At 47.1% G+C, this 22,743-nt stretch overlaps 1 protein-coding gene across 2 annotated transcripts in view; it reads left to right on the top strand.

The window, feature by feature from the left end:
* The window catches only part of LOC8039463 (homeobox protein cut), a 427,455-nt gene that overhangs the window by 349,686 nt on the left and 55,026 nt on the right, over positions 1-22,743 (top strand). For both annotated transcript variants that reach the window (XM_040206275.3, XM_029985749.4), the window contains 2 exons: positions 11,968-12,028; positions 17,925-17,976. In XM_040206275.3, coding sequence (XP_040062209.1) covers positions 11,968-12,028; positions 17,925-17,976 — 113 coding nt within the window. The remainder of the gene's footprint in view (positions 1-11,967; positions 12,029-17,924; positions 17,977-22,743) is intronic.

Here is a 22,743-nt window from a genome sequence, read left to right as displayed (position 1 = left end):
GCCGCCTGATTGAGAGGTTTTCTCGCTTCGCATTCAAAGGTCGCCGGCGGCTCAAAAGGGCGAAGAAGAATTCGCGATTGGCGGAGAAGAATGGTCGGAAGAGCGTCGGAGGAATCAAGCCGACGATTGAGTCAATATATCGCCTCGCGTCACAGATCTGCGAGAGCCGTCCAGACGCCCGGCGCCCTGCGCGAGGGAGCGCGTCGGTGAGCGTGTACTCCGCTTCCTTGCCGGTCCCGTCCGTGAGTACGGAGCCCGCTCTCGCACATTCGTCGTACAAAAGAACACGCTGGTCGTTGAAGACGTGGTGACACAACCATCGGCGAAGACGCCCCAGGCATGTTGTTTGAAGCATGTCACACATGCATGCTTTCAACGTCCCTGCTGACAGTTTTTGTACGACCAACGGACCGTCGTACAACTCACCTCGGACATTGTCTCCAGACGGTCTTTTGTATGATGTATTATTAGCAGTGTGACCGAGCCTTTAGGCCGCCGCGACACAAGGCGCCCGCGGGGGTCGTGGGCTAGGGCCGTGTCATAGCCTCCAGTATACTCGCAAAGCCTGGCACTTCGATGACGGAGCCATAGAGTGCCCGGTCGCAGATTTGGAGCGCGAGGATCTGGTAGCACAGAGCATCAAAGAGCCATTTCTCGGGGAACCTGGACGTCAGCGCACAGCTTTTGCAGCGGCGAGGACCCGAAAACACACCTGTTCGCTCGGAAGAAGTTTGTTTCAGCGTCTCGCCGCAGCGGGGCGCTAGTCACGTGGCTCTCCTTTCATCCGTTGTTTGCAGCTTCACCTTTTCCATTTCGGCGGCCACTTCTCGCGGCGATCTGCCAAGCTTTGTCAGTATACAGGAGGCTATGGCCGTGTGCGCTCCTTTCCCCTCCCAACTTTTCAGAAATGTAGTACTTGTTGCGTCTCGACGCAAAGAATGTGGACGTCCTCGTAATGGCGTGGCCTCGATATCATTAACACCAGCCTTTTACCCAGGATTGCCAGAGCCTTGGGGGGGTCTGCAGCACTTAGTTTGGGGACGTGTTAGGTGGGTGGGGGTGTATCAACCATTGATGCACACACGTTCTTGTGACGAAGGCTAAACGCGGCTCTTCCAGTATATTGTTGACTCGCAGTACGTTCATTCGTTCTTACGTCTTCTGGATCAGAGTCACCTTTGCTGTATTAAAATTTAGGTGGCCTTAAGTGTTATGTATCCCCGCTGAACAGGGAAAACTTGACCTGTGTAGTACGACGTCCAACCTTTAACGTGTATCAAGCAGTTTCGAATACAGGAGCGTACGCCGGTACATACTTGATTTGTATTGAAACCGGGGGGGGGGGGGGGGGGGGGGGGGGGGGGGGGGAGGATTGGGACTTACCCGAGATCCCTTGAGTTCTGCAGCGCAAACTTTGGCTCCACGTGCTCAAAGCTGCGCATCGCTCGTCCATTCGGTCACCGATTTCCCATCTTCTGTATAGAGTTAACGAAAAGAGGCAGAGTATAATTGCTAGGATATTAGTTTTTAAACCTATTTTGGAAGCAAACTGCTATCATTATATTAAAAAAAATGGCCTGTTTTTTTTTTCGTTTTGTTTTTTTAGTTTTAGGCGAAAGTTGGTTCTTGGTGTGCGGCTTAGTAGTCGTTTGAACCCTATTTCATAAATATCCGAAGCACTCAAAATGTTTTTTCTTTTCCTGTAATGCCAAATCAGAGCTGCGCTCTATTACAGAGAATAGTAAACGTATTTATTTTTTTTTCTCACGAAGTTACTACAACTGTAGTAACTTAGCGCACGGATTTCGCGAGCAGATGATGTTTTAGGGCGTTTGTTGAGCGTGAGTGGCACCCTCGAGAAACGTCCCAAACACGCGTCTCGAGATGCGCTAGATGGCAAGACCTCTCGACGACTTCGACACTTGACGATGCAACGATCATGCGCTCTGCGTTTCCGCGCTGCAAGCGGACTGTCGGCCGGTAGCTGAAAAACCGGGGAAAACACACATGTGTTAGTTTTAGCTAATATTCACATATTCACACGGCGTGATGCGGGGTGGAAGTTGTGGTGTTTAACTTCGCAAGTTTTGAAATCTCGGGCAAAATCGCACCGTGTAAATCGGGCTTCAGACGCAGGGCGCGTCCAGTTGTGTCTCCGTACTTCACTTCGCAGTTGTATAAGTAAAGGTTAGCCGTCCCCTTGCATTTCCTCACCTGTCACCGACTGTGAACTGCGCGCCGACTCCTACACAATCCGCTCGTCGTGGAACGTGTTGCCAGACCCGTTTCCTTCCACGAAAAGGAGCGAGGCGCCAGTACTCGGAAATTCAACGCTTCTTGCCGACCGTCCCAATTGTTAAAAAGGAGTGGAGCCCCGACTTTGACGGACAGCCCGCGCTGTCGCCAGACAAACGGTGACATGAGCATGTCACGTAACTCGGCGCGCTCGGTGATATTGGGGAATTTTGGCGGTTTGACATTTGGGACGATAAAAATAAGATCGCTCGGCTTCGGAACTACTTGTATCGAAAATCGAAACGCACCCCCCCCCCCCCCTCCCCCTACCCCGTATTCTTGTGACCTTCTGCGCCCATCTACGGATCGGCGAAAAGTACGGGCACGTGCTTTTTTGGCCCGAACACTTGCGTCTTTGGCGAAGGACTAATCAATCAATCAATCAGGCCGCTGACAGGCAGCTGAATTGACTGCCCGAGCGCTTGTCCTTCGGCACGCAGCACATGTGTTGATCGCTTCGCGGGATTTTTTCGCTGCGCAATCTGGCGTCGATGGCTGCGACGAGCGATGCGACGTCAACTAGGGTTCGACGTTGAGAATAGAGGAAAAAGTAGTTTCTTCAAAACCATAAAATGTATAGGACAAATGTATCGTTTTGTGACTGAAGCACTCGCGACACGGACTGCCGGGGGTCACTGAAATTCCCGCGGCTTGGCACGGGCAGCCTGAAAACGGCAGCGAGTGGTCAACCCCAATCGTAACATTAGGCAGTCCTAGCCAATTGTTTTCGAAGGCCCCCGATATGCTTTGGGGGGGGGGGGGGGGGGGGTCATGCTCCACCAGGGCATGCTGCACCGAGTATGTCTCTAAACAGGAGCCCGAGCTTCTGGTCTCTTTACTTTCAGGTGCATTTACTTTTAGTGAAAAGACGGTGAGAGTGCAGGCGAGCTGGTGGTAGCTAATCATGTCGTATTACACCTGAGACTGCGGTGGAAGAAATCGGAAGAACTTTCAGTAGAAGGAACAGACACAGAGAACGTGAGACGTTCTCTGTGTCTGTTCCTTCTACTGAAAGTTCTTCCGATTTCTTCCACCGCAGTCTAAGGTGTAATACGACATGATTAGCGTTTACTTTCTCGCAATGCACTCGGTCGTTGCGACACAGCAGTCGCTGCAATGTACGGATGACGACGGTGAAAAAATGGTGCGACCTATCAAATCAGTCTTTACTGGGACTCTGGGCGTGACTTAAGCAGATAAAACGTCGTACTCAATGGCACAGTGCAGACTTTTAATTGTTTTGTGAAAATGTGTATACTCTAGTACAGGGGTGGCCAAGCTGCGGCTTGCCGCATAGGCGGCTCCTCGCGTGTTAAAGTGCGGCCTGCTACTCCCTCCCCCCCCCCACACACACACTGACTTAACTTCCCTCCCGGCCGGTCACATGAGCACCTCCCCAAAAAGAGAAATGAAACACGTTTTAAGTCCAAAGACAGGTTGCGGTTTGGGTAGTCTTCTGCTACAGCTACCTTACGTACAGTTGGACAGCTTTTTAACTCGGATAGACTGAAAGTAGTTCGAGTTTCGTTCATTGCTTGAAACTTTACATGCCCTACGTTTCTTATGTTTTCGGTAACTCTAATATCAGTCCACGAAGACCCAATCTGCTGAAACTTGCTATGGACATTGACAGCTTAAGAAATGTAGGTCGGGGCCTGTGATGTTCTCGCTCCGCGATTGGTTCTTAGGCGCTCTGACCGGCTAATGCCGCCATCCCCCTGGCTGTGGAACGATAATACAATATACGTAGCACCCCGCTTTTCTTTTTTTTTTCTTTAGGTTGTCACTGGCAGTGTTTTGCAGGAAAGTCGATGAGCTCTATTCTTAGAGTGTGCGATGAATCTGACGTTTAGCCGTCTGCTAAATTGCGTGCAATGCCACTCGAACAATGGCCGCGGGTGTGTGTGGCTGTTGAAAAGGCTTTCCGTGCTCGTTTATTAAGTACACAGTACAAACAGTTGACAGCGCGGCGGCGCGCTTGATTTTGATAGGATTGCTCATAGCTTGAGCATGAAGGAAGCGGCCGTGAACGTGGCGTCGCTGATCGAAATACGAAAAAGGAGACTTTAGTCGGTGACAGCTCAAGAATGCAGTGAGGCATGCCCTGCCAGACACTCACTTGCACTTGTTTTAGGAACGAATGCCTTTCAGCGTGGCAGCGTACGCCTAGCAACAAAATTTCTTGCGACGCCGAACTTCTTTTTTTCGCTGTCTTTACTCATTTTGGTTTGCGTCTCAAAATTGTGACGACTTCTTTGTTTGTACGCGTGCTGTTTTCGGGTGAGAATCAGGCGCCAGATTTCTAATTGCAGTGTTCACCCCGCGCGGTGCATCGAGCTGTAAGGCGCTGCGCTGCGCTCGTCGCCGTCTGCTTCTCTTCGTTCCCTTTTCCTCCGTCTTATGTGGCGTTGCAAGGTCGAGGAAGGATACCGGGTCTTCCTCGCCGTGGTTTGTGTGAGGGTACACGAAGATGTGGCGGTCGAAGTGGTATATGCTGCGAACGACTTGCTCGAATAACATCGCCATCGCCAAGATAATTCGCTGCACTCAGCCTGCTTCTTGTCGAGTAAACGAGTGAAAGATGCCCGCTGAAATGACGCCTTCATACTATTGTTTATTGATCTGCGAAAAGTGGTGCCCGGCTCGTCATCGCTATCAGTCGCGTGGTAAGCCAGCTAAGCAGCCGTTGTATCGTCCTACCTAAGGAACCTTGATATGTTCGTCTTACAAGTAGCGTCAAATGTGCCAATGCAGGAGGCCCGTGTCTCTGTAAACGTGCGAATGCCGATTAAGGGCCTTTGAAAGCAGATGGCGGCACTGAAATGAGCGGTCCTTGGAGCAAATGGCGACGGAGCACTCGCTTTTGGCGCGTGTCTCGCGTTCCCACAATGATGGTTGTCGGTACTTGTAGGAAACGCGAAGCGCGAATTAAGCTTTTAGTTTTACCTCGTACGAAGGCATCATAACTAAGTCACCGCTCTGTCCTGCTCTTATCCGTAGTTCGAGCTCCATTACCAGTGATCGATCTTCGCCCTCTTCTCTCTTGCTTGAAGCCCATGTCGCAGAGCAGACGATGCAACTCAATCACGAGACTGCAGGAAGCAAGAACGACACACACACATAGGAAGTGTCTAACACAGCAGAACATTTATATCGCGTTAAATGTGCTTAAATAAGAAATGCCACAAAGCGGCAGAACATCCCAAAAGAAAGTAGGAAAAACAATCGCCTTCTTTCTACACCTGCACCCCTACAGCTAAGACACTCACCCCGAACATAAAATATAAGGTTTTGGCATTTCCTATTCAGGCACTTTTCGAATTAAATAAATTTTCAGCTGTGTTGAGGACGTTCTGTGTTCGTCGTTTTTATATCCTGCAGTCTCGTGGGGTTGAGTTGTGTCTACACTCAGTTCCACCTCAAGCACCGTACTAAAAAAAAAACAAAAAAAAAAAAAAAAACGGCTCCTCGCGGAGCAGTACTAATTTCCCCTTTTATGTGGAGAATTAGGATGTAGGTACGTTTTAAAATAGACTTATACTATCTGATAAAGCCGTACTCGTTTCAAACGCCAAAAACATCGCTTCTTGCTGCGACAACCAAATGTTGCTTAGAACTACTTCGCGCGGCGTATGAACATTGCGCAAAACTTGCTTATTTCTCGAGGTGACGAGTATAGCACCAGCACCAACTCTTTTGCGTTCTGACGATGTACTGTTTTCTCGAGAGTGGATCGGTCTTGAAGCGGACGCGTAACGCTTCTGGGCAGAGTTTCATCTGCATTCTTAAGTTCTCTCTGATGATTGATAAGGCCCGCGTATAAGAAATGAGAGAGAGAGACAAACAGAGAAAGAGAGGGATAGATAAATGCAGAGAAAGCGAAGTAATAAATACAACATTTTAGGAAATTGGTCGTGTTAAAATGATGCCGCCGGATACTCCTTAAAGCCACAGAGAGAGAGAGAGAGAGAGAGAGAGAGAGAGAGAGAGAGAGAGAGAGAGAGAGAGAGAGAGAGAGAGAGGGGGAAGAGTGACAAAGATTTATTTCTGGACTGGAACACTGAGTATTTAGCGCCTTGTGATCAGGGCTTATATTGATATTACATTTTTGCCCGTAAAAATGCTCTATCCTTGGTGAATATCTAGCTTCCTCGCTTGTAGCTTTCCCAGAACATATTTTCGCATTCAGCCGCTCTTTTCAGCCCACACACAACTGGTATCATCAACTTCTGGGAATATCGATCGTACGTTTGTTCTTTTCTTGCGATTTTAGATTTTTTTTTTTTTGTATATTTGCGCGTGTGCAGTAACTACGTTGCACAACTGTTCGAGTGTCCATTTCCGCATCAGCGATCATGTTCGGAGCTGTAAGGTGCGATCAACCTTCTCTATCTCCCAACGAAAGGTCACCCTGCCAAATACCCGCGCAGTTGTTTTGATTCGTTTCTGATTTCGAAGGAAGGCCTGACAGCTCCTTAATACGATCTCATTGTTCCTTCGCGAATCCGAAGTCTAAAAACAAGCAGCGCAGAGGGGCCGGCAAATCCGCGTACCGTACGTCCGTTTATCGCCGAGGTCGAGCACGTGGTTCGGCCTTTAGAAAGCAGCGCAGATGAGCGATTCCCCATCGCTCGAAGCGTTTGACGTCTTAGAAGGCAGCTTACCGACTATCGTTGCAGCTGGCTGCTTGCAATGAACCTATGGGAGATGTATAGTCGTCCACGATAGCTGTATCCTTTATGGACATTGCCTGCGCAGCGGTAAGTGTGTACCCCTCCGGTTTTTGCGCAGATGTAATCTTGATCATGACGTAACTAACGTCGAATGACATTTAGCTCGACACTGATATCTGTTTTGACGAGTCCTGTTTTCTCTACTCCGAACACTGTTTCGAGGGCTCGACCACCATTTATTTGTTTCGTACTGTTTTTCCCTCACGACTCAAATAGCAAATACAGATGACCGCTTTGCTGTTCAAATTGATCTCGACAAAATTAGTACGTGGTGCTTAATATACCGATGAAGCATTAATGTTACTGGGGAAAAACGCATTGATCGCGTCATATCAAATGCTTGCAGATAACTAGTTCTTTTACGGCGTTCACTGCGCCAGGCACCCTAAGTTACGCGTCTGCTTGCTTATAAACCTATTATCCTCCCAACATTGGAATACGCAAGCGTCATCTGGGGAAACCACACAAACACTATCTCACCACAAGTCTTGAATCATTGCAAAACACAGCCGCCTTCTTCACGTTCAGTAACTACTCATAGCTAGTCCTTGTCGAGTGTTTAAAACAGAATCTGGGATTGTCTTCTTTACAGATATGACGTAAATTTTTCACTTCTGTTTCTTTCATCGCATCTATTATAGTGATTCAATTTTCGAACAGTCATTCTGTAGACTAGCGACCCACATTTCACCAACAATTCAGGACATTCGGAAAGTTGAATCCTTCATTTCCCGTGCTATTCTATTCTCCTCATCCCCGCTTACATTGTGTATCTGCTACTGGAGCGCACACTGAGATTATTGGGTGACATAACAAGTCTCAAAGCTGTTTAAGAAGAAAAAAAAAAAAATGTCAAGGTTTGTTTTATCGAACCCGTATCAGGTGATTGTTACGTGCGCATTTTTGAATTTTCGAAATACTGTGCAATACCTGCTATTTTTAGCCACTATCCTGTTTTTATTTTCTGTAACGTTAGTACCAAATGTTTGTGTTTTTTTATTTTTGTTTTTGCTTTGTAACACTATCCGTTGAAGTAGTACATCCGCAAGTACGTTCCTGAGCAAAATAAATAAAGATAAAAAAGCTATTTCGAAAATTATGTCTGGGTTGAGCGGTGCGTGTCAATTGTACATTCGTCTAGGACTGTACCACATCTGACGTTCTTATTCTTCACAAACCAGTATACACTCCAGACATCGACAGCTTAAAAAAGGACTAAAATGAAGAATTTTTTTAAAGGGCGTAGATGGGGGGACACGTTTTTTTTTATTAGTATTTTTTGCTAATTTTCAGCGAATGCAACCGTTAGACACCGTTAGCGCCAATTTAGGTAGAGGCCACGTCCCACTCAAAGCCCCGCCCATTATTACTGGATTGATTTGGCTGCTCCGCCGAACACGCTCGCAAACCTAGTGTCTCCCTTTCGCGACATCCGGTGAGTCTAACCTGGCGTCTGACACCGCCTGCTAGTCGTGCGAGCAGACGCGCGGCAGAATCGGCATCATCTGCTATTTCACCACCGTCTGTTGTCGTCTGCAATGCCCGCAAGGCGCGGACATGAAGGCTGCGCGTCGGCGTCCGTTTTCGTCTCCGTCTAAAAACTTCCGCAACGCTCGCGAGACGCGACCACGAAAGCGATGTTGTATAGCGTTCCGTCATGCACGAGTCAGGTTCAGGTTTAAGAAACACAGGGTGCCATCTATTGGGTTAGTTCCGATTGATGGCGCCCAATAGAGTTTACTCGTCATTTTTTTTTATCGTAAGAGTGATTTAAATCTGACAGTGCTATAAATGACCATTTCCAGAAAATAGCGTGCGTATTTGCTTTTGCAAATACCGCGAAACACGCCGTCTAGTTCGGAACCGAAAGTGGTTGGGGGCTATTTGCACACTGGCGCCACAACGCTTTAACTCACGCGAGAAAGAAAGAATAACTGTGTTTCGTGCGTTTGGACATTCGGAAGATTGTTGGCCACAACGGGTGTGTGGTGCCTCAGATGCACCTGAGAGATTTAGCCAGTGCAGTAAGTACTACAGGTAGCCTGGTGTTTTTAACGTGCATCATGCATTAGTGAAACACGGCTGCGCCCGTCCATGTCTAAATACGATGCCCGTCTAGGTCGAAACAGGCACGTCGAGCTTCCGCTCGACGTGCTTCGAGCTTGTGTGGGTTAACACACTCGACCACTGATGCCCCTCAATTGACGTTGCCATTGCTATAGTCAGATTTGAAAATTAGCAATTCGGAATTATCAGCGCTCTAGTCAATCCTTCTCAATTCTAAAATTCTAAAGTGAAAGGTCGCTGTTTGAGCATGAAGAAGGTTACTATTTGTGGCTCATCGCGCTGCACTAGCTGAACTATTTTTTTTGTACAATGTTTAGTCTGCAGTAAGTTGGGTAGCTAAAATAAAGTAAATAATATGCCTCTATTGAGAACAGAAAAGTGCAGTCGGGGAGAAATAGACCCAGTGGTAGACACGCGTTGAATTCTAGCGGCTTCTGTTTCGCTTCAGGACAAATCAGCAACCTTGAAGGCCTTCAAGCACTTTTCTTACCTCAGTGTGTAATACAAATTTCTCCTTCCTTAGTAAGATGAATAATCATGCACAACCCTCGTATCAACATGCCCGACTGAGTTTACGATCAAATCGCCACTTATTTCCGGTCGTTATTGCTCCCGCTTCGTCATCGATTGTTTTTTTTTTTTTTAATATTCCACATTACGTTTTTGCTATTGTGGATTGGTATTTACCGCCCAATAAGATTCTAACTGAGCTAACACAAGATTGCATGACCTTCTCGTTGTCTTGCTGGATCATAGTAATAGGAAGGAAATGTTTACAAAGGTTATGCCTATACACCAGTCTTTCGGTATTATCGAGATGCCTTATTGTTGTTCCTATTGTGTTGTTGCGTTATTACGTAGTGCTGTTATTTTTAACTTTGTTTCCGTAAGCCACCTTCGTATAATAGTCGAAATGTTTCCACAAAAATACTTTAAGGGTCACCTAAAACCCCAATGTCCATGATTTTTTGTTTATTATTGCATCAAACGCTTTACGAGCGCACGCTATACTGCAAAACACATTTTAATGCGAAAAAATATAGCGTGCCAATTAAGCAGTCAAAGATCCCCGTGTACTCCTCGCCCTCTCCTTTTTCTTGTCTGTTTTTGGTTTTGGTTTTCTTTGATGCAGTAGTAGTTACAAGCATTTTTTTCTCATTAATTAAGAGGCGTCGCGAGTGGTAGTATGTCTAACAATTACTAATGACGTTGATTAAATACATTTTTACGGCGCTTCAACTGCACTATGCCGCTGTCTTTCGAATATAAAAGCTGAGCCCGTAAGTGTTAGCGGCGAAAGTTTAACCGTCTCCTGGCTTTTTTTTTTTTTTTCATCTTATTTTTAATATGGCGTGGCGGCGCCCGGCGGCTTTGCTGAATGCGTTGAGAGGGATGGGGACAATGGGAAAAACTGCGACTTCGAGAGAAGAACTGTCAAGCGATGGCGAAGTTTGGGTTATCCCTGACGTCGACCCCCAAAGTCTGCGACACTTCGTTTTTCGCTTAATCTTATTCAAAAAGCGTTTTCAAGCGACTATGTTGAACACTGCTCAAAGACTCTGGGGGATCGGTTCCCGAGTGGGCTATCACAGATTAGTTCGAAGCACGTGGAGCGAAAGCTCCTCCGCGCGTTTCGATCTGAGTGAGCATCGTACCGGCGTGCGCTCGCGTATCACTACTGCGTGGTGCACGTTAAAGACCCCAGGCTATAGGGAGTAATCACTGGCGGCCATAGCTGTGTGCGCGACTGCTGAGCACGTGCTGACGGCGAGCTTGCACAGTTCTTTTGCAACGAGCGTTCCACGCCATCAATATTGCCGGTATTGGCGACGTGCGCGATCGAAAGCGTCGGTATGGTCGGCCTTCCACGATTGGCCCATTGCTGACTATGGCGCCAGCAAAGGTTTTCTCATTGACAGAAATAAGAGTAATGAAAGAACTTCGATTTTGACGGTGTTGGCAGTATTGGTTTCAGAGCGCAATGATTTCAAGCTTGCACCCTGCTCATTACAAACACCATCGAACTTGTTGTTCCCTAGGTAATGACGTCACGAAAGGTAACCATAGGAGGGCGCCACCGAAACATCTCGCTGCTGTGTATCGATATCTGTGTTGTTCGTGGCCCTTTAATATAATAAACACTTGCGGTATTTTTTTCTAACCCATCTCTATAGGTGATTTTACTCAGTGTTCAACATGGCGACGTTCCATTTAAATCCACTTAGCGCATCAGTTGTTCTACGAGTTATTTTACGTGTTTCTTTTTATCGCGTCATTGTCCACCCTAACAACAGTTTGTTATATTGTAATCACCTGCTCTACCCCCCCCCCCCCCTCTTCCTTTACACACACACGCGCACACTAAAAATCAAACGTCTCTTTTTTTTTTTTTTTGTCTTTTTCGATTTCAATCATCGACTTCCTATCATCTGCACGTTTACCGAGCGGCTGCTAATACAGTTCACAATACGCTATCTTTTTCGTTCGACGTCCGGCTAGGGTACTTCGACTTTAACAACGGGCTTCTGTATTAACTGAAACTTTGTAAGTTGCACGCCTCTTTTTTCTTATGTGATATGCGCGATATTACTTGAGTTGCGACATGACGCGGCTACCCAATGCTTGAGACAAATTCAATCCTACAGACAATGTTTGTTTTGGTTACATTATTCGTTAGATGGTTTACTTTTGATGGCGAGCTACGGTATCTTCCATTTTGAGATTTGTACTCAAAGAGTGCGTGTCTTTCTTAAAACACTTGCAATAAAACTCTATAATCCCCCCCCCCCCCCCCCCCCCGTTTACTCTTTCACAAGTTGTAAGTGCAGGATGCGAATGCTTATGATGTTCTTTTTCTTTTTTGTTCTTTTAGCCTTGGAACATACCCAGTGTGAACTTTTGAAAGCAAGGGGCAAGTCGGACACCAATGGAAGGTGAGTGCACTCGAACCCTTCCAACTTTTCGTGGCCAGTTTTAATATTTCTGTTTTTTGCTGCTGAAACAAGGAATTCCATCATAGCCCAACTGTTGGAAACTTTTTTTTTTTTTTTTTCAACAATTGCATTAATTAACCGGTCATTTCCGGAAGTTTAGTTCAAAGTACACTTCCTTGATGGGCTTACTGCCAGGTCTCTATATAGCTGTTTTCAATAGGCGAGGTTCATTGAACCTGTAGTTTGTTGCAACAAAATACATGCGAGGATATAAGCTCCGCCTCCGAAAATAAAAAAAGAACAGGAATGACGTTACAGCGTCGCTCGGCACGAGCGCAACCCTTTATCTGACGTCGTCGTCGTCGCACACGGCTCTGACGTCATCCCGCTGCGGTGGCGCTGCTCTCGGATCTGCGCATGCGCGAATGCTTCGTGCGAATCTGGTTGTCCCTTCCTGTTGTGGGCAAAAGCTTACTTGTTTGTAAACTTCGTGTTGGTCTGTAGACAAACAGAGGTCCTCTAATACCTACTCCGCTTATTGAACGTTGAGCGAGACTTTTGTTTTGCTCCGTTTTGTTTTGTAGTGGGTGTCTTTTCCGCAGTTCTGATATTCCAGCAGGCTGAAGTTGCCTTTGCGCAGGGCTTGGACTCATTACGCATTCATCTCGTTCATTAGCAGGTGAAACCACAGTTTGCTAAAAATAATAGTAAAAGTTTTTTTTTTTTGCGGGAGCTGACAATGTTTTTTTTTTTTTTTTTTGCCAAAAATGCTCATGTACGAACGCAAAACCCCATTCTACAGCAGCGACACTGCTCTCCTTCTCTTTGTTGTTTCTCACACACTGCAAGGCTGTCTCTCGCTTTCCCTCCCTCCCCCGTAGGCCGCCGCCGCCGCCGCCGCCGCCGCCGCCGTTGTTGTTGTTCCTGTCGTCGCTCTCTCTCTCTTTCCCCCCTTCCCCCAACCCCTCCGGCCGCCGCCGTTGCGAAATAGCCGCGTGGTTACGCTATGCGGCGGACACGCTCCCTCGCCTCCCGACTGCCGCCACCCAGGTTCCGTTCTCGTGTAATTTCCGCGCCTCTATGGAACAGCTCGCGTACCTAATTTCGCTTCTTCAACCGCAGGTTCGGTAGCGGGCGCTTCCTTTAAAAAAAAAACAAACAAAAAAAACATACAAGAAAAAAAATAATAACACGTCTTTGTGTTTCTTTTCTTAACATTCAACATCTTGGACAATCGTTCCACCAAAGCACACATCTCCTCACACACATCTTTTACATCTATTCCACCGAAAGCAGAGAACCCATTGCAAACATTGTATACACACTGGTTGAAGAAAAATCTCCTTCAACAAACCTTTCCACAATGTAGTAGATATCACTGTCAATCGCAGCGCACTTTGTGTGGCCGTTCGCTATTTTTTTTTTTCTTCACGATTGCACATTTTATTGCAATAAGGTGATCGGTCCTACTCTCTTGAAAAATGGGCTAGTTGGTACTGATCGCTCGTCTTCCTTGTGTACCTGCTTTGTTTTTTGTTTTATTTTTTAGTACGAATATGGAGGGTCGCCCCTCGCGAAACTAACTTGTCTAAAGGTACGGTAGCTTACTGGTTTGGTTAGATGTACACTGATCAGCCAAGACATTGTGACCACCACTTCATTGTAAGAATGAGCGCGCCTGTTCGCCGCGCCCTCCGCGTTATCTACCATCTTCTGATGCGCTCGGTCGGTAACGGCTGCTAGAGGTACAGTGGTATTATTTTGTCGTGTGTGTGTTGTGTGCAATGGGAAACGCTGTTGACTTTAAGCGTCTTTGACAAAGTCGCTTTGACTTTGTCTATGACAAAAGAACCACACGCGGCGGCGTGTGCTTCCAGAACGCCTCTGAGTAAATGCATTTCGTTGCTGCTAATTAATAAATTCAGTATAATTCGTTAATTAACGTTTTAATAAATGAAAATAGACATATGGTTCGAATCAAAAACCTACTGAGCGTCATCGAGAACCACTAAATCAACTCTTTTTAGAATGACTTGAAGCTCGGGGAGACCCGGGGGCACACCAACGTTACAGCAGCAGCAGGCGTAAAGCTAGCAGTGGCGGAACGCGATGATGCTCTAATCATTCGCGTTCCGCAACCGCTAGCCTTGTACCTGCTCCAGGAGTGGTAACTTTAGTGCACTACTACGCTTCTCACGCGCTCAAAGTTTTTTCTGAAATCACTGGTTTGGTGGTTTTCGATGACGCTCAGTAAGTTTCTAATTGGAACCATATTTCTATTTTCATTATTAAAAGTTAATTAACACATTTTAATTAATTAGCCGAATTATCGCAAAGACGAGCCACCCAAATAATGTCCCCCTGGCCGTATGAAAAAGCCGCGAAAGTTACACTCGTGTGGTTTTTGCAGGTGAACCATAAAGCAATGGGCCGGGTAAACTTGATACAAATAAGGCGTGTACTGAGAAGTTTCTGACAAGGAAGTTTAATATATCTATCTATCTTCATTTTTGTATAGAGAATGGTTGACGCTTCAAGAACTTTTACTTCCAGGCACGGATTTTCTCGCAAATGGGTCTGATTGCCTTCAGCTTTAAAGCCTTTCAGTACTCTACATTGAAAAGCCACGAAATCGATCTCCAGTTAATCCCCTTACTTTTTTTTTTTTCTCCGAAGTGGTTTTTTACTCGGATGTCGAGTTGAACCGCGCGTTGAACATTGCATTGCGTTTTTGTTTTATATTTTATTTTCACAGTCCTCGAACGAGAGCAGCTGGCTTTATCCGCCGTTTCCGCATACTTGTGTAAAGAGCAGCTTTCTTTCTTTCTTTATTTCAGTTTTTTTTTTCTCTTCTTTTTTGATTGAGCGAACGACGGTGTGGGCATTTCACTTTCGATGCTAATAAGCAGCGTCCTTGTGTTTTATTTCGGATTGCTTTAGCCTAAGTGGACTAATCTCGCAAGTGCATATAACAAATTGTTGTTTCTCTCATTAATGCGGGTGCAGCGGGTTCCGGAAGAAATGTCCCCGGAAAAAATGTCCCCGGAAAAAAAGTCCCCGGAAATTACGTCCCCGGGAAAAAATGCCCCAGGTAGAAAGTAGGAAACAATGTCCCCAATGGGACGTCTTTTCCACTGGCGTACGATCCGCTCTTGACTTTTGGGTATGAATCTAGAGTGTGTCATTTCTTTCCTGATTTTGTAACATCGCATCTCAACTGTTTCTGATTGTTTTTCATGGTGAAACTAGCCAATACCTAATTATTGTGTTGGGGAAATTGGAGAGGTACTTGTGCACCATTTCCAAATAGGTAAAGACCGCGACACTTACAACAAACAACCGATCGCTAGTTTTTTTTTATCTTTTTTTTTTATTGGAACGAAAAGTTAATTGTTATCAAAGGTATTGTAGGTACTGAAAGTGCTTATTTGGGCATATAATGCAGCGGGTAAGATTTCGTTCTTTCTAATACTCTCTCAGTAAAATGTGAAAATACGCCGATGTAGTGTTCGCGCTAACAGTGTCGCGATGTGTACGTCGCGGAATCGTATACTTCCTTATTTGTTGGGGCCGTTTTTTCCTACTTGCCACACGGTGTCCTTCTCCCCAAGGACATATGACTGGACCGCCCGAGGGCCATGAGGATAAGGGAAACTCAGAGATGGAAAATCCTTTGGGGTCATTTTCTCCTACTTTCCACCTGGGGCCTTTTTTTCCGGGGACATTTTTTCCGGGAACTTTTTTTCCGGGGATTTTTTTTTTTCCGGGGGCATTTTTTCCTACACCACAGATAGAGAACTAGATATAGGTTTTGTATCAAGAGCCACAGGAGACCACCTCAGGTTCATTTGACTGGAAATTGATCGATTGTCTTGTAAATATGCTTTATTGCTTTTCTTGTGCGATAAAAAAAGTCATAGGTAATCGAGCTGAATCGAATGACTAACTTTACACGAGGTCCGATCAGTTAATGTACATGATCACATCAGTATTGCAGTTCCAAGCAAAGGCAGCATTGCAGGATTGGTCTTTACGAGGCTGAAGGATATGTAACTACAACCAGCTGGCGTAGCTCCTTGAAAACCGTTGTTTAGTTAGACGGGACATATTTGTGCGTGTCTGTCCTTAATGCAAAGAAGTTTCTTTTTTTTTTTCTAGTTTTGTAGTGATTTTTTGGAGCGCCCAAAATTCAACTTGATAGGCGATGTGACTGAGTTACCTTCAGACTATTGGCGACCTTGGCTGAAAGCTTGCGAAACAACGGTTTTGCTTATCCGTGTGATCGGGTGTTAAGCGACTTATAAATATATTTATAATGGAAGTTATACACCTGAACAGCTACATTGAAGCTATGAAGTCAATACCAACCGTTTGGACGTGTCATATACGTATAATGGTTTCCTAGCCCGTTTTCAATTATTGCATTACTATATGTTTCAATCTTTTCTTTTTTTTTTAAATTAACGCGTTTTGTAAGTGGTTTGTTCATAGGAAAGGTGGCACATAGTATATACTATATGATATGAAGCGGGATGAGGAAGCTTTTTTTTTTTTCATTTTGCACGTCTGCGCCCCTGGATCTTTTTTCTGGGGACAACAGGCGGTTGCCAACGTCAAGACGACGTTGGCCACTCGTGCCGTTCCTCGCGGCAGGACGGGCATTCGCCGACCGCGCGTGCCAACGGTGTCTCGTCTGGACAGCGAAAAAACAGCTCGTGCTAACTGTGCAACGACAACGTAGACGCTCAGAGACAATGGCGGTATCTTTTTGTTCTGTACCCCGTGTCTTTGTCTCCTTCTGAAGATCGCATCGTTGCGAAAGGCTCCCCGAAGACGACAGGTGACGACAACGTACATGCCATCACACCCGCTTAATCTGAACCAGTTGTGGCGGACCAGACTAAAGCCTGAGTGTAGCGTTTGCCTTGATTCGTTCTCAACTCTCCAAATCGTCTCGTTTTATCAACATGTTGCATCCTCTTCGAAGGTACAGCGGACATCAATTTTCTTTTATTATGTTGGATTGTTGTTTTTGTTTCTAAAAGCCCGGTTTCAATCGTCCACTCCAAGACAGCGCTGTTGGGGCATTAGGAATGCGGATATCCATAGCCTCCTCTCTATAGAGGAGGCTATGGGATATCACTCAGCCATTCTTTTCGGTTGGCGTCGGCACGCCTGGTTGTAGGTGTGCACTCAAATTATATCTCTTCAGCGATTTGTCAAGCAGTGATGAAAAGAAGTCACGTGCAAGCTACGAAGTCAGATTTTTGGTGGCACGTCTGGTCAACTTCAGATCGAATGGTATTCTGGCGTGAGTGTGACGAAAAAAGGAGTGCAGGGAACTTGTAAATTCAGTCAAAGCTGGCCCCGTCCCGTGTTTCTTAAAATGGCGATCCGAGATATCTTCAGCAATGCCACCTGCAACATTTTTTTTTTTTTAAAGCTCTGTTACGTTTGAGTTAAACCAATCTCGCTAACTAACAATGGTGAATTGGGCTTGTCAGTGAGCAAGGTTTCTTTTACTGTTAGGCAGGTGAGGATTGAATTTAACAATGGTACGACTGTCATTCAGGGTGTTACACAAGAGATGCCGTTGGCCCGCGTTACTTAGGCACGATGTTTCACGTGTCAACGCCGTGTGGCACCACAGACGCGCGTACCTGATAACGCTCGACTCGGGAGTTTGTCACGTCGCCTAGACTATACGTGACAACGTCGGTCTACGCTGTCTCTTGCGTGGCAAACGTCACCCGCGAGAGAATAGTGATATCGCAGATCCTTACGACGAGTCGGGTACACTAGTCTACACCCAAGTTGTAATTTTCGTGTCCTACTCGAACGACCCCTCGCGGGAGAGAACACATCTCGACTCTGATGTACTTTTCGTCTTTTCCAGTCGGTCTGATGAAATGGAAATGCTCATGACCGACCTAGAACGTGCAAATCAGGTAAGCACGCCTTTCAGAATTCCTCCGCATGCGATCATTTGGTCAAGCCTGAGCACGCCGCGCATGCGCGTTGTTTTTCGGTGCTGCTTTCCCGGCCGCTCTGCGACGGTCACCGTGTATACGAGTATCGCAGTTCTCGATGGGAAATCGCACGAAATGCACGAACGCGCTTCTGCGTATTAGCACCCGGGGCTGCATAGCCTCCTCTATACTGACAAAGCCTGGCAGATCGCCACGAGAAGCGGCCGCCGAAATGGCAAAGGTGGAGCGCAGACAACGGATGAGAGGAGAGCCATGTGACTAACGCCCCGCTGCGGCCAGACGCCGAAACACACTTCTCCCGAGCGAACAAATGTGTTTCGGGTCCTCGCCGCTGCAAAAGCTGTGCGCTCACGTCCAGGTTCCCCGAGAAATTCTCTGTGCTACCAGATCCTCGCGCTCCAAATCTGCGACTGATCACTCTATGGCTCCGTCGTCGAACCGCCAGGCCTTGTAAGTACAGAGGAGGCTATGGGAGGTGTTTCAGCGGCGTCTTCTCCGGCCGTTGTCACATCGATCGTGCATCGGTCAAGAGACGCGCTGATGCCCCTGCAGACGCGATGACAGGATTCCCTTCCTACACTCCTCAAGCACGCTCCGAGCTTATGTTTACTTCGTACTTGCGCGTAGCATGTCTGTGGACAGTTGTATGACCAGTGGAACCGTCGTACAAGGAACGCACTGTAATTATAATGCGAGTAAATGCATTATACACTGTGTCTGAGTCTCCAGACTGCCTTTTGCACGATGTCTTATATATCAGTGTTACTGTGGCTTTTGTGGTATCTCCACATGACGCGTTACTGCCGGAATTTTCATCGCCGTGTTGCCAGAATGTTGAAGGCCCTAACTACTGATTACCAGTTGCGTACTAGTTAAGTTGTGTGCGTAAAAAGACAAAACAAAAGAAAAACACGGTGGATACTCGGAGTCATAGCGTTGTTGTATAAACATCGTCAACGCAGACAGTTTGAAATTACTGTTTTTTTTTACGCCGATAAATTCAGTAATAATATTTCATAGTTAGTGTTTGACTAATTGTAATGTTGGTTGCGCAAATCGCCCCCCAAAAAGTTTTATTTTTTTGATGATATTGATATTGGTTTTAGTTCGAAATGATCTTTGGATTCAGGCCGGCTCGTTCGCGCAGGCATCGCGTAGCGCCCAGCCCAGCCCTTCTAGCACGATAAGCTTCCGCCGCCTCCCTCGCTCCGACGACTCTCGGACGAAGAATCAAAGTCTCGGCAGAGCGCCCCCTTCCATACTCCCGACACGCGTGCGTGCAGGGCGCTGGCCAGCCCGTACTCGCGTTGCGCTAGGCCGCCACAACGGGCGGGCTTCGACGGGCGTTCGAGCCCGGCGTCAAGGCGAGCCGGGAATCACTTTGATGACTAAGCCCCGTCATCGGAGGGGCAACTCCATCGACTCTCCCCTTCCCCGCTTTGTTTGAAGGAACTCGTCTGGTCCACGAACGCGCGTAGGGAAAATAATAATAATAATACTAAAAGAGAACGAAAACGAGAGGCGATTCCAATTTGGGAAGGGGATCGGGGAGTAAGCAAGAACGACCGAGAATTAAAAGCGAACGGTACAACAGGGATGGAGGAGCGGAGAGAAGGGGGGGGTTACCGAAATTGGGGAGCGGTAGATTTAGATCGGCACACAAAAAACCGAACAAAAAAACAGCCGAAAGCCGGTACGAAGGGGTTGATCGGAGATTCCTTTGTTGAGGCGGCGCGCGCAATCGGCGGCAGCAGCGGCGGCGGCGTCAGCGGCTCCTGGGGCTATTATGCCAAAAGAGGCGTCGGTCGATGGCTCAGCCGGAGAGGAAGCAACCCTTTGACATGCGCTCTGCCGCACAACCCGCGGCTTCCCTCTCTCCCAGCACGCGCGGAATCCCATCAAGCGCGCCAACACCGCGTGCGCGGGAATAAATAAAGCGGGCTCCAGACGTCCCCCCACCCTTCCGCCCAAAACGTGGAACTGAAAAATTACGAAAGCGAAAAAGAAAAGAAAGAGGGATAAAAATGGGTTTCCAAATTATTGGAGGAGAGCCTCGCATGGGCATCGATCTGCCAGTTGACGCCACCGCCGCCTGTGTGGCAGTGTCGGGGAAGGGGCCAGGCGGAATCAGCGGTAATTGCGAATGCAATCACGTGAGCGTGCCTGCCTGCGCACGCTGGAGACCAACTATAGGCTGTCGCGAATCGGCCGTCGAACTGGCGATTTTCCTTGTCTATTTTTCTTTCCCTTATTAGAATTCTGTCGCTCTCCTCTGCCTGGGTGTCGCGATGAGGGGAGCCGCAGCGGCGATAAGTCGCGCGCCAACACGTCCTCGTTAGTGTGATTGACTTTCCGTCTTCGCATCGTCGATGATTACGCCGAGAGCGCGTCTGCGCGACGCCGGCGACGCATGCGTTTTGGAGGAGGCCGGATTCGGCCGCCGTATATGTCCTTTGCCTTTCGGTCGAACGTCGTGAATCATGGCCTCGGTGGGATTTGTATCGATCATCCCCCGGTTAGTTTTACTGGATCGGCAAAGCGTGTCGCTTAGTAGCTTATCGCATCGGCCGTGGTGTTGCGTTATCTTGGGGTGTATATGTACACCGATCCGCCGTGACATCAGAGGCAGCGCCGAGGCCCCTGTCGCTGGGAATGGTGTGTCGTCGTCTACAACGGATCTGCTCCATGTCGTCCGTCCTAACGGCCTTTCTTTCTTTTTTTCCGTTTCGGAGGCTAATGTACTCGCATTAAAAATCGGTATCGTGTTATCGTGAAACCACTGAACGTCAGCCGATATTATATGTATCCCGCGTGCGCAACTGTTTCATTCGCGAAAAAACTTAATTTTTTTATTACGAGCTCCACAAGTAGACAGGGTCAACACAGCAACAACCTAAAGACGAGTTTTACCCTCAGCGCACTTGCGCAGCTACACAATCGATGGGAGAAGTCGGGCAACATCGGGATTTTACATCCGTATCGGAAAGAGCGCTCGGCGCCCGACGGCGGCAAAATCGTACCCCTTCGGCACACCATGCAGGGCAGGACATGTGCGATTTAGATATTTCTCTTTGAGATTCGTTACCGCTCGTTAAACGTGCGCACCAGGAAGGCTCGCGTAGCTCCTTCTCTCCATCCTACCCTATCTAATATGCCGTGCTCGATGCGAGTGCCACCTGTCGCATCTATGTCGCCTTCCCCTCGCCACCTGTTTCAGCCGGAGCATCGCTTCTAATCCCGTAGCCACAGCTGCGCCATTTTGACTCGCGATAGCGATCAAGTTTGTTTCACTTGCTGGTTTTTGTTTCATTGTCTCGCACTGTTTATTTTGTTCCCTTCATTTTTTCTTTCTTCCTCTCTTTATCGCCTCTCTCTTTGTTTTTGTACCTTTGTAGGTTCTCTTGATATTTTGCTTTGTAGCTGCTTCAGTGCGCTTTCGCTTTTTCGGCGTTGATCGAACGCCATGCGGAGAGCAAGTCGTCTGCTTTTTGCGCAGGGGTTGCGATGACGTCAGAGAGACGACAAGCTCTGATTGGCTCTGGTTGAAGAATAGTGGGCAGACCTCCGAGCGAGCTGCCTTCAGGTCTACCCACTATCCTCCTACATTTAGAACCAATCAAAGCTCGGCGTTCTGCGCCAAGCTTTGATTGGTTCGCAACCCCTGCGAAAAGAAGCAGACGAACTTGTGCTCCGCATACTCGGTTTCATCTTGGGACGCACCGGGGCGAACGCTACGAACCATCCCAGCCAATCAGGGCGCTGCAAACATGTCACCTGACTCCCCCCAAAGATCAGGTGACATTGAAGCGGCATTGAATTGGCTTCATGGCTCCTAGCATCGTTAGCGGTCCTTCGTAAGGTGAAACTGAGGGTAGTAGTAGGTATCTCCCTCCCTTGTTCCGGCATATATGACTTTTTTTTTCTAATGACGCACGAGAGAATTAAAAAGTGCGAAAAAATTAGTTTCTTCTTTCGTTTCGTATTTTGTTTGTTTTACCATCGTGCGTGGCTCGAGTTGCGACCACATCCCTCATTATTCACCCATCTACGTATACGGCTGCTTTTTTCGCCACAAAAATGGAAGTAATTGATGTAGAGGTAGGACGACCAGCTACAAATACTCGGAATAAAAATATAAAGAAAAGGAAGAAAACAAAAATGCAAAATTGGTTGCCGAGCTTTTGGCTCTCGATGGCACATTCGAGTTCGATTTCATCGGCATTTCCAGTTCTGCCGGTTTACGCAAAGAGAGAGAGAGAGAGAGAGAGAGAAATAAAAAAAAAATAGACATTAATAGTATTGATGAGCGCGATCCGTTGATTTACACCCCCACGATTGTCAACGTCACCCCAAAAACTTGTAAAACTGTAGGGTGGAGGATAGCAATAGTTGATTGCCCATTGTCTGGACGAGTCGGCTTCCTAATTTGATTTTTATACATTGAGGACTGTATTACGCAGTGATGAAAAATTGCGGCATTTGCGCCAGATTGCGCCATAAACGAAATTCTGCTACATCTTGCGCCAATGTGCCTTTTCTTTTTTCTAAAAATTGCGCCACACGTGCGCCAAAATGGCCGAAGCATAAAAAAAAAAAAAGATATGTTTGTCGATTCTAATATTTAAAGAAGTAAGAAAAAAGAAAAATGGTACAAACTTGTATTTCACACTTTCTAACTCACCGTACAGTTTGGTGTAACTTAGGTCAGAGTGCAGTCGAAGGCTC

This window comes from Ixodes scapularis, unplaced genomic scaffold, assembly GCF_016920785.2.
Source record: "Ixodes scapularis isolate PalLabHiFi unplaced genomic scaffold, ASM1692078v2 PGA_scaffold1__304_contigs__length_218370807, whole genome shotgun sequence".
In the NCBI taxonomy this organism is placed as follows: domain Eukaryota; kingdom Metazoa; phylum Arthropoda; class Arachnida; order Ixodida; family Ixodidae; genus Ixodes; species Ixodes scapularis.
Note: the sequence above shows the minus strand (reverse complement) of the source record. Positions and strands in the feature narration are given on the sequence as shown.